This window comes from Carassius carassius, chromosome 33, assembly GCF_963082965.1.
Source record: "Carassius carassius chromosome 33, fCarCar2.1, whole genome shotgun sequence".
Classification (NCBI taxonomy): domain Eukaryota; kingdom Metazoa; phylum Chordata; class Actinopteri; order Cypriniformes; family Cyprinidae; genus Carassius; species Carassius carassius.
Genome location: NC_081787.1, coordinates 23,067,832 through 23,080,922, shown reverse-complemented (window position 1 = coordinate 23,080,922; position 13,091 = coordinate 23,067,832). Strand labels below are relative to the sequence as shown.

Genomic DNA, 13,091 nt, shown 5'->3' with positions numbered 1-13,091 from the left:
TCGATATAGATTTTTGATTTTCATATTTATGTCTGTCATATATTCAAAATTTGTATGAATATTTGAATATTTGAATATTTCAAAAAATATTCAAAAACATAAATAAGAAGGTCCTTCAGAGCTAATTGAGAATTAATAATTAAAACAGTCATCTATTATCATTGATGATGAGACATAGTTAAAAGGTTTAAACAAAGAATTGTAAGCATTTTTTTCCCTCCGTAGTCCTTCTGATCTCTTCATGTCCAAGCATACATTTGAATTCACGGCATGCAAGCAGTTGCTTTTATCCTTTTAGATAGCACTTCTGAAAGAGTGTCATTCCCTCAGCAGTGAAGATAAACACAGACAGAATCCCTGCTCTTGAGGAGAAAAGAGAGGGAACCCAGACGCGAGGTGGAGGGAGGGGCTTTTTCATCACGGACATTAACATAGACTTGATGTGACACTCCGGTCAGCTCTGAATCTGAGTAGGAAGTGGCTCCGGGCCAAGGTAAATAACCCGCTGAACAGAGTGAGACAGAACAGGGGAGGTTGTGTGAGGATGAATGGGACAGGCTGGAGGTGAAAGCAGCCCTACAGAGCACTCGTCCATCAGGGGCTCCTTAATCAAAGTTCTCCTTGGGTGGAGAACGGGAGGAGAGGGTGTTCCCTTTGCATTCCTACTGCTATGTGTGCTTTTCCACCCCCAAATGTTTATTGTAAATATATTATAAATGTTATTTATTTATTGTTTAAACTGAGCAGCCAAGATGGCAGTAATACCAGTAAAAAATATGTTTAGTGATTATTACTTTTTTATAAAAAAAAAGCGTCTCAACAGAAATTGAGACTCATCAGAGCAGGCAACATTTTTCCAGTCTTCAACTGTCCAATTTTGGTGAGCTTGTACAAATTGTAGCCTCTTTTTCCTATTTGTAGTGGAGATGAGTGGTACACGGTGGGGTCTTCTGCTGTTGTAGCCCATCCGCCTCAAGGTTGTGCTTGTTGTGGCTTCACAAATGCTTTGCTGCATACCTCGGTTGTAACAAGTGGTTATTTCAGTTAAAGTTGCTCGTCTATCAGCTTGAATCAGCCGCCCCATTCTCCTCTGACCTCTAGCATCAACAAGGCATTTTCGCCCACAGGACCGCCGCATACTGGATGTTTTTCCCTTTTAACACCATTCTTTGTAAACCCTAGAAATGGTTGTGCGTGAAAATCCCAGTAATTGAGCAGATTGTGAAATACTCAGACCGGTCTGTCTGGCACCAACAACCATGCCATGCTCAAAATTGCTTAAATCACCTTTCTTTACCATTCTGACATTCAGTTTGGAGTTCAGGAGATTGTCTTGACCAGGACCACACCCCTAAATGCATTGAAGCAACTGCCATGTGATTGGTTGATTAGATAATTGCATTAATGAGAAATCCTTTAGGTGAGTGTGTGTATATATATATATATATATTTCTGCCCATACTACCTGACAGATATCATGAAAATAGGTGTCTTGAGAAATCTAAAGAAAGTTGTGTAAATGGCTCAAATAGTTTGGTGCGTGGCCTGCACTTTTTAAGCCAATCAGTAACATTCTCTATCAGTCATTTAGGCTTATTGACATTGGGTTGACAGTTTGTTTGGAGGATTACAGGTTTGGAGAATAAGGATTGGCTACATCTTTGCAAAATGCTAAAATCATGTTAAATTACTTGTCATTCATAGCATTGTAGTTACATAATAGGTACTACAAAGAATACTGTGGGATTACTTTTGGTGCTATCAACCATGATTATATCTGGATGCCTTTGAAAAACTTTGGTAATACCATAGTACCTTTTGTAATTTAGGCCTGATGTTGATACATGTGGCAGTTGCGTAGCAGTAGCAGTGTTTGGGACCTTCTCTCTTGAGTTGCTTTCGAGATGTGCGTGGTGTTGACAGAACTGGAACGCTGCCGAGTCTTAGGGCAGTGCCGGCATGCTCTCGTGTTCCCAGAAAAAAACATTATGTGTTTATTTACTGTCGAGCAAGTTCATGTGCATTTTCATGTACTTGCCTGTGATTGAAACAGTGACTCTGCGTGGATTTTTCAATTTAGTTTTTTACTGTAAACGGCTTAACCAGGAGCGGGGGACCCTCAGGAAGTGATGGAAACGTTTTCTATCAGGCCTCGGAAGGAAAAGCATATATGCTGGAGCATGTGTGAACATCAAGAAGAAATTCCCCTTTTGTGCTTCACCCTCAGTGAATTAACAGTTTCTCACTTTAAACAAGGTGCCGCGCCGTAAAGCTAACAGATAGGGGTCATTGTTCGTGTAAGGAGAGAGATTTTGTTTATTGTTCTATTAAGAGCTACACTACCCTCAAACTCAATATAAAATTCTGTCATAAATGTACATTTATTACCCTCTGTTAGCAATATTCATACATATATGCTCTTAGCTCTGCTAGATCCGAACCCCACTCACTGTTCACCTCGAAATATTAATTCAAGCCCGCCATTGTTGACATGGAGTAAGAGGGTGACAGTCGCCCACGATTCCTCTCGAGAGTGCTTCCCCTCCCCCACATCTGGTCGCCTGGCAGTTCGACGGAGAAAAGGCTTCTATTGTGGAGCTGTCAAAGTGCTAAGCTAAGTGGGCTAAGGGAAAGCTCTCCTTAACAAAGGAGCCTGTCACCATCAACAACAAGACGAGAGAACCCAGAGGGACAGTCTTAAATGGCAATTTTGCACCTATGGTGGTCGCTGTAAAAAAATAACCAGAGACACGTCTAATAATAGTAGTTACGGGGAAGGTGGAGGGTGTGAAGAATCGGGGGGAGTGAGGGGTTATTATAGAGGTGTGTGACTCAGTGAAATGGCAAAGTCTGAACCAGGAGAACTGGATCAGTGCACTGTATTTAAGTGACAAGCTGTCCTGATGAATGATGTCACTGTGTCAAGAAGAAGGTCAGGGCATGGATTTTGAGGAAGAACTGCAGGCAGGTTCTGACTTTCAGCAACTAGTTTTGCCTAATCCAGAAAAATTGTGGAACAAATCTGGGCAAAACTAGTATATGCCAATGTTTACAAAACAAGGATTAATTTTGACCAATCCAGACATATTGCAAGAAAACTGCAAGGGTTCGTCTTTGCTGTGACACCAAATAGATGAGTGAACAAAAAAGATGTCTGAAGAGTGAAAGTTGGTCTGGTAAACTCTATATTTCACCCATATTGGTCCAACCCATACTGGAATGAAGCAGAATCATGATTTGTAGACAGTTGAACAACTCACAAACCAGTATGGCCATTACTGTCCATTTCAGAATCATCCTGATCCATTAATATCTGTGGTGTCCACTGCTGCTTCTAGAGAGCCAATGTCCTGCAGAATTTGTTACACAACAGATGGAAGATTTGCCTGGAAGATTTTAGTAATCCTGAAGATCTTAATTAGCAGGTTTGGGTGTTTTTGATTTGGATCTAGTGTTTGGACTGATCAGCATAGTGAAAACTTGATCATTCCATGTAACCTCAAACACCTCAGTCCTCTCTATATTTGGATGGCAATGGATGTGAAAGACTTTATAAGTCTTCAGGTCTCAATATTTGAAGTTATAAGCAACCAGACAGAAACAAAGTTACCCACAAGATCCCTTATTCTCTCAGGTAATGACTCTTAAAGAATAAAAAACAAAAGAGGAAAACATCTGCAGAAGAAAAGTAAGCTTAAGATAAAACAAAAAGTAGGACCCGTGTAAATATGGGTTGAGCTTTCCAGAGCCTGTCCTCCAACAAAAAAGACCATATAGGTCGTTTGTGCAAGCACCTTATTACGACCTATATTTACATTTTAAAGTTAAGCACCCTCTAGGGCGTAAAAATAATGACAGTATCGCGTTGCGTCTGTCGTCATGAAATGAGTGAATGAATGAATTACCAATCAAAACGCACGTTTATTTAAATGCAATGTGTGGGCTTTTTACACCGATTTCACAGTATTTCCTACATATTTTACTAGGTGGCTTATTCGTTCGAATGACCACACCTAACCCCACCCCTAAACCTAACCCTCACAGAAATCATGCTAAATTATGATTTATTGAGCATATACATTTTCGTGCACATCCGTTCCCTGGGATCGAACCCATGATAGCATGATTACCTATCAATGTATAGTGCAATAATCTACCAACTGAGCTACACGAAACGCAAATCAGAGTGCAAATAAAAGAGTACAAAACATTAACATGAAAACGACCTTTTGCCAATAGGGGCGCAATTGTATTATACGCTCTGATGGGTCGTATTTCAGAGATTTGGACAAACGACCTATACGGGCGTATTGGTTGGAGGACAGGTTGGCTTTCCAGCACTGCAGAGAACTCAAGGAGCAGGAAGGCCTACAATCGGATGCTGAGGTTGCATTGTTTCACACAGAGCTAAACCATTTACATTAAAACACACAGTACTACCAAAACACATTCAACCTGTATTACCATAGTAACACACATTGCTTTCACTTATTGATGACATCATACCCTCAGCTGGCTGATACAGCAGATTCCACCATAATCGTTGCCTGGGTTGCGTACATATGTGTAGGGCGGAGCTATCAAAATATGGGCGAGGCCGTTTTGGGGTAGGGGCATGTTTGTTTTGGTGATTTGAAATATCAGCATTGGCTACCAGAAATCACTTACTCCACCTTTAAGTTTTTTTTTTTTTGTTTGTTTGTTTTTTTTATATTGTTGGCTTTACACAAAGTTGGAATTGAACTGAAAATCGCCACAAGGCTTCTGTGATCATAATTGTCATTTATGTCAATGTACGTGAATCTCCCTGGAATTTCGCATTAATCAGGTAGCTGGCAGGCAGCTATGGAGACAAGTAGCAGGTGCCTCACAATTTGCAGGATCCCTCTGCGCAACACACCATATTTTAGTAATGACCTGTGAGTGTTCCACTCTCAAAATTAGGAGCATAGGTGGCATACGGCCCAGAGCCGACCCATGAGACCCCAAAGTTCAGAGCCAAGCAGTGATTTGGCACAAGTCTGCTACTGCAAACTACATGACCCACTCTCTACAGAATGTCTGCTCTGTCCTCCAAAACATCTATCCACTCTGCCCGAATATCATTGAAGCCGAGAAGGGTGACAAAGACACCAATCTGACCTTGGTCTGAAATTACACCTTAAGAGTTTTAATCGCCTGCTTCCAGTGCTTGTGGATTTAGGTGTCTTCTTTTAAATGGGGCATTGTCTTTGAGATAACCATTTATCATTTGTCAGCTTAACAAATTGTTTTAAGGTCACTGTGAGTCTGATATGTTGCTTAAATGTGTTTTGAGTTGGTTTTAAATTCCATCCTCAACTCATATTATGAACTTTTGTGGGGAACATCAGAAACATGGAGAATGAAGTACTTAGCTGAAATCTACACCAGAATTCTGGAACAAATTTGGTTAATAGCATTTTGGGTCCTTCAAACCCATTGAAGCTGTATGGCAATTAGTGGTGACACTGAGACAAAACACACCAGACTTTTTTTTCTTTCTTCTCATGTGCTTACAGTTCTAAATTTTATGGAGGTTGTCTCTGGTACTTGTTTTTCTTGACCTTAGTTTCACTTTATTAACCAGCTGTTCAGTTAGTTAAGTCAAGTCACCTTTATTTGTATAGTGCTTTTTACAATCCTGGTTGTGTCAATGCAGCTTTACAGTGTTAAACAGGAAAATAGATCGTCAATAATGCAAGAAGAGGATAACGGAGTCATTTTCCAGCTAAAGTCAGTTCATTGATGATTCAGTGATGTCATCATCCAGTTTAGCTCTCTTCCAATAGTGTCTGTGCAATCTCTCAAGCGTCCACAACTAAGAAAACCATTAGACATTTACACTAATTCCCATAATAATATGCTGTGTTTTAAGCAATTAAAGATATTTGAGTGAGACCACTTTGTTGAGAATATTACTAGAGCCACCTACTTCTTTGCTTTTATAAAGTATGTACTGATGCAGTAAAATCAATGTAGGCAAAGCCAAACGAATCAATGACCTGATCATGAAGGCTATTTAAAGTGCTTAGACATCCTGAACAACACCTTACCTGCTCCATGGAGCTGTTATTCAGAGGAATATGTTTAGCGACAGACTTTGTCCATCATGTGCAGTGGAAGAGTTTTGAAAGTTTTTTCAAGCTGCTGTCAAAGCTATTTGAGGCTTTAGCCATTATATCTGTTTATCTTGTGCCCTAAGTCCTTTTTTCACCAATAAATTACCAGCCATATATACAGTATGAATAAACCCTGGACCTGTGGATGGGAAAAGTAATGGCTAGGTAATAGAATAGTTTATTTCATAACGGGTAATCTTTTAATCTACCTCCTACATCTGGACAGATTTGCTATACATTAGGATGGTGCCATCAGCTTGCACTGTCTGAGAACAACATGTTAGAGCACAGACATCCCATGTGAGTCAACTCATCTGATAATTGTTTTGCCTAGACTTATACAGTAGTGATGAAGGATAACTTGACAGTTCAAAACATCATTGAAGCTTAGTGGAAAGTTCTGGAGTTCCCACCGCCCTCGTTTTCCAAAGAAAGAATAAAAAATCTTCCTTTTCATTATGGTGTTCTCATATTACTGGAATCTTATTACTGAAGTCGAAAACCACCACACCTAAACATCACTGAAGTTTACTGGAACGTTCTGGAGTTCACGGTGTGACTGGGTTTTACCTTCTTGCAAAAAAAACTAGAAGCATTTTTCCTCATGTGGGGTTCCCATTTTCCTAGAGCTACCAGAATGAAGTCACACTCCTTCCATCTTAAAGGGACAGTTCACCCAAAAATGAAATTTCTGGTATTATTTTACTTACCCTTATGTTGTTCGAATCCTTTAGGAGTTTTTTTCTTCATTTGAACACCAATGAAGATATTTTGAATAATGTTGGAAAAAATATAAATAAATAAATAAAAAACAGTTGAGAGAAGCCATTGTTAAAGCCATATCATATATACTGTATGCGTGTGTGTGTGTGTGTGTGTGTGTGTGTGTGTGTGTGTGTGTGTACATATATACACATAATATTAATACTAACATGTTGGCTGTTATTACTTTATTATTATATTTTATTATTATTTACTTATACATTATTTAATTATTACTTATAAAGCACATATTAATGCCTTATTCCGCATGACCATATTAAAGATCTCTTAATTCTACCCTATACTAAACTTAACAATTTCCTTAATAACTAATAATAAGCAGCAAATTATGAGTTTATTGAGGCAAAAGTTGTAGTTAACTGTTCGGTAACAGTGAGAATTGGTCCCCAAACTAAAGTGTGACCCAAATCATTATTGAAGGTTATTGAAAAGTTTAAGTTAAGTTTCCTTCTTTTCACAATCAGTCAGGCTGGTTTACGGGTTTTGCTATTATTTCTTACTGTTATTATTATTTTGTTCATATTCATTATTTGCTGTTCTAAGCATTTCACTGTGCTTTATGTCTACAAACTAGATATTGTTCTATAAAATGTATGATCTACAGACATATGCATGAACTCTACCTGCAAATCGTCTGTTAGCAGAAAGTGCTCTTTTAAAAGCAGTGCACTTTCAGCACCTGGTTTCCTCCGTAGGTCTTTCTCAGCATCTGTTAGATATTACCAGGGTAATAACTGGTAGTTTTGTTCAAAGTCCTTCTCAATCTACGCTCCTGCACGACAGCTTAGGTCATAGAAAACTAAAGCATAAACACATTTAGTTCTTAAAAAGGGCTTGTTATTGTTTTAGGGGAACAGTTTGTCTTTATTTCATGGCTGTGGTGTGTTCTGCTGGCAATCAGGCCTTAAAAGAGTGTTGATACAGTACAGACATGTGGGTTAGCAACCTCTCTGGATGATGTCACTGCTATATATATATATATAATGAATACTCCATACTTGATTGCTATGTCATTAAAACTTGGTTGTGTTTATTTTTGCAGAATGCTTGAGGATGACCTGAAAATCAGCAGTGATGAAGAGGACACTGAACAGGTAACTGATGCAGTCAGACAGAGGAAGCTTTGGACAGTCTGACAGAATATAGTTTGAGCTTGAGTCCAGCAAACGCTGGATTATCAATACAATGATCTTCCATATATTTGTGTGTGTGTGTGTGTGTGTGTGTGTGTGTGTGTGCGTGTGTGTGTGTATTATTATTATTATTATTATTATCGTTATTGGGCATTCTCATTACTGGCTGCTAGTAACATCGTTGTTGACAGCAAATATTTTTTCTTGCCGCTAAATACATATTGGAGGCAAAAGACTAACTTAATAAACCAAAGAATAGAATAGAATAGAATAGAATAGAATAGAATAGAATAAATATGTAAATAAAAACAAAAATGAATGAGAAACAGAGCTGTTTGTTTACGGCACAAACGCAAACAGCTTCTCCTCCATCTTTCCATTTCTGTGTGTGCGCGTGTGTGAGAGAGAAATAGAGAGAGAGAGAGCTGAGTTTTAGTGGCATATATAATTTAGCCTCTTTCTCAAAGTGGCCACATTAACCCTTAAGTTCTCCCTAGTCATTGCCATTAAAGCCTAAATACATAAAATAAAAAATGTAAAAATACCTTATGTAAAAGGAGACAAGAGCATTAGCCTTGAAATTTCACATCCTACATGTATTGCATTAATTAAATGGCAACACTTTCAGCTTGAGGAGTACTTTGCCCTACAACAGCCCAGAGGTTTTAGGGCATTTTACCATATTAACGACACCAATTAAAAGGCATATTTCCGATTAAATACAATTGAAGGTTTGTGGCATATGCATATGGGCCAAATATACAGCAGTTGTCTATATACATTTTTTCTACAAAATGAAAATCAAGTCAGCATTTGTAATAACTCAATAATAATACATTGTCAGACAATGCCCTTGAATACTTGAATATAATACAGCAAAGATTGTTAATTATGTCTCAGTTTACTTTTTAATAATCAAATGTCTTTTCTCAACCTTCAAATCGAAAAGGGTGGTAGTAAATGGATGTACAAAAGGGCTTAATTTTTTATGGCTCACTAAATAATGGGGTTTGAGCTGTTTGGGTTCAACAAGCAAAGCAACTTTTCATTAAATGTGTAAAATCCTGGGTAATTTTTTATTATTATTATTTTTATTATTATCTCACGATTATCAGGATTATCTCACGAATGAACCGAGCCCCGCAAGGAAGATTCTAAACCCATAATACAAAATAAATACCACTGTACAAAGTACTACTACTACATATGTATACCTACATATAACAAAAATGTACATTTATATAAAATAACATTTGACCATTAAACTGGCATGTTTTTCACCTAAATATAAATAAAAAAGCTGATCAAGGCCTGCGTGTGGCTCACCAAATAAACTGAAAACTGTGTCATCATTTACTCACCATGGTGTAATTCAAACCTGTAAAAAAAAAAAAAAAAAAACTACGGAAGTCAATCTTTTTGGATACCAATGAATAAATGATAACAAAATATTCATTTCCAGGTGAACATTTACATGGTTTTGTGTTAAGATTATGTAACATGTTTCTACATAACATACACCTTAACAGATTTTTCATTGCTTTAGATCATTCAGACTACACTGATGTTTTTGTTTTGCCGTAAAGCGTCTTTTTTCCTCGTTACTGTTGAGAATTGAATATTTAAAGTCTGACATAGCACACATTGATCATGTTTGAATTGCTTTTGGCCCTGTGTTGATTTCAACAGGCGCTGTGCTAAACCATTCCGTCACACTGGCTTTTTGGGAAAGCTAATGTGATCCAAAACACAATAGAGATGGCCACTCTCACATGCCCCCCTAAACCCCCCCCCCTCCTCCTCCTGTCTCTAACATACCCTTAAAGCAAATGCACAAATAATCATTACACTCGTGATGGGTGCGACCTGACATTCTTTAGAGTTCACTAGCACGTGTTCGTGTGTGTATGCGAACATTTATATGTCCCTGGCCGCGTGTGGGTTTACCTACGCACGCCACCGCCAGCAGCAACGGCCCCCAACCATGTTGCCTAGCAACATCAATCTGCGAGCAGCCTGGAATGAGCCCAAATTCCCCACTGAGAGGGAAACAGCAATAAGAGGGCCTGTGACAGATGATCTGAGTTGTTTCATCTAATACACTGTGAAGATCACTGGCTCCCTCCCTGAATGATAAATGGACTGTACACAGATCAATGGCCGCAGTATTAAACCCAAAACCCGCGTCTCTGCTTCTGCAGCTGCCCAGGTAGTTCCCATCTGTAGTGCTGGATATCTCAATATATCCCTATTTACCTTGAGAGATTTGATTCTGAAAGTGGCACTTATGGGCCAGTAAAGCACTCTGTGATGCATTTACTACAGCAGAAGGAGTCACTGTGACAAACATGCGGCTCAGACCTAATAAACAGCATGCTGTCCTAGAGGAACGTGCAGATTAGCTCAGGAAATGAATCTCATTGAGTGAAGAGATTGTTTTTATATCAGTCTAGGGCACTTAGTGTTGATCAGTAGACGATTTCTTTGATAGGCCTTACGTTGTATCATTTTTCCAAGTCAAATGAAATTGTAATTCATAGTCAATGCTTAAATTTTGTTGACTGCTTTACCTGTAATCTGCTGAATGTTAATTCATCAACATATGTCATGCTCGAAAAGTTTAAATCACAGAATTCACTGACAAATACTGTATATATGGTTTGTTTGTTTTGTAAATTTATTTTTATTTTTTTTTTGCTTCAAATACACTAGGTAAATAGCTTAATACATGAATGTTAATTCAAAATACCAGTTCTTATCGTCCAAAATCATCACTGTACTATGGTTTTATTAATTGACTGACACTGTCAAGAACATTCCTGGGTCATATTTCACTAAGTAAATGAATAAATTATCTTGTTTTGTTTTGTTTTGTTTCGTTTCGTTTAGTTTCGTTTCGTTTCGTTTCGTTGTGTTTTTTGTTAAGAATCACATGAAAATGACCATTTGGAAACATTTTTGGCATCCATTACAATCCTAATTAGTACTAAACAGACCTTTTAATGTTTAACTTCATGTTTTTATGAGATCCATCTATATATGCTATATATATGCTATATGGGTTGTCAGAGGTAATAATAGTTAATTGACTGTATTTGTTTTTCTACTGCTTAGAAAGCCCTAGAAAACACTATAGAATCTCATGAGCAACATAAATTACTGAAAATTGCTGTGAACTCACAGGAATTTACAAATGCCCTGCCTGAATAGAATCTCCATCCTAGAAAATCAATATAAATTTCCTCAAGCAACACTGATCTACTGTTTCTGGTCATGCTTAACTGTTCTCTCTAAGTACTATCACATCTCACATAAGGGGAAACCAGCAAACACTCAGACATTGTGATCTGCCTATTTTCCTGTGTTTGAATGTTTTCTGTTCTGTTTCTTTCTCTGCATGCTATCAACCTTTATTCTAATGGGCTGTTGTCTTATTCACAGGCCGCTGAGAAGCCCAAGCCCAGGAGCGCTCCTCTCAAGTAAGTGACTAATCAAGTCCAATTCATTTCTTATTCTGTGCTGCTGCTGGGTAAACAGCAGGTTATTTGTAGAGACGGAGCTCAGGAAGTAATCGCTTGCATAAAGTGCTGTGGATGCTGATGCGGATGACATAACACTTTACATCATTTAGTACCGAATCAAACTTTTCCCATGCTCAGAAATATTCTACAGGTCAAACTTTGGGATTTTTTTTTTTTTTTTTTATGTTTTTGAGAGAAGTGTCTTATGGTTATGCTCAAAGATGCAGTTATTTGATCAAAAATAGAGAGAGAGAAAAAAGTTTGGAATATTTAAAATCAGCATTTTAATTTTCTGCATCATTACTCCAGTCTTCAGTGTCACATGATCCTTCAGAAATCATTCTAATATAATAATAATATTAATAATTGTTCTTATTTTCTTCACTTTTTCTTGTAATATTATAAATACCTTTGATATCCTTAATGAATCCTTTCTGAATAAAAGTATATATTTTTTAAAAGATAGTTTATCACAGTTTCCAAAAAAAAAGCAAGAAAAAATGTAATACATTTTCAACTAATTAATTATATATAATATATTAATTATTTAAATTATTTTGACATTTTGACAGGTAGTCTATACCAAATTATGTACTGTATGTTTATTGTACTTTGTAAGAAGAGACATATAATATCTCATGCCTGTTTTGTTTTTTTTGTTGTTGGCTTCCAAAAGCCCAATGCTGTTTTTAAAGCAGATCTTCTAATTATTTGGATTCCCATGTTCTCCCAGGATTATATCCGTCCGCTTTAGTCAAGGACACACTTCCATAGCATTACAGTGCTCCTGCATTTATTTCCATCAGCATTTTATCTGTAGTGGTGGTCCTGATGGCTTGGGATTGGGAACAGGAGGTGCAAATGGGGCCTCATTAAGGAGACAGAGAGAAAGCATGGCCTACAGCCGTCTTCCCGCAGTGGGAATCTGGGACTGGAGGCGCTGGAAGCGTTTGTGCTGCGCTGTAGTAGGTGTGGGGTTGACAGCCAAAGGCTCTAGGCACCGAGAGAGGGGCAGAGGTGCGTCCCAGCTGCAGTTAGTGAGGTGAGAGGAGGAGAGTGGGGGATTGTGGGTGGTGGTTTAGCTAGGTTACAGTAATACTGCTTAAGTGCACTTTGTTCCTCTTTACCTTTTTTATTCAGTGGATTTTGTATGTCCATATATATATATATATATATATATATATAAATGTATGTATATGTATAACTATGTATACACATTTGTAAATAGTATAGTATTGGTCAAGTGTACAATTTCTTAAATGCTTCTGTTCAGCTAGGATGTATTCAATCAATCAAAAGCGACAGTAAAGATAATTACATAGCTACAAAAGATTTCTATTTCAAGTAATTATTTTTAACTTTCTGTTCATCAGACGGTTTCCACAAAAATAACACCACAATTTTTTTTGCATTGGTTGTGATATGAAGTGTTTCTTGAGCAGCAGTTCAGCATGTTAGAGTGATTTCTGAAAATACAAATCCTCAAAAAAGAAGAGTAATAATGCTGCTGAAAA

At 37.6% G+C, this 13,091-nt stretch overlaps 1 protein-coding gene across 1 annotated transcript in view; it reads left to right on the top strand.

Annotated features, from left to right (window-relative positions):
• LOC132114002 (AF4/FMR2 family member 2-like) overlaps nt 1-13,091 on the top strand; it is a 216,862-nt gene that overhangs the window by 136,998 nt on the left and 66,773 nt on the right. The window contains exons 8-9 of the mRNA XM_059522111.1: nt 7,966-8,017; nt 11,498-11,535. Of these exons, the coding sequence (XP_059378094.1) occupies nt 7,966-8,017; nt 11,498-11,535 (90 nt within the window). The remainder of the gene's footprint in view (nt 1-7,965; nt 8,018-11,497; nt 11,536-13,091) is intronic.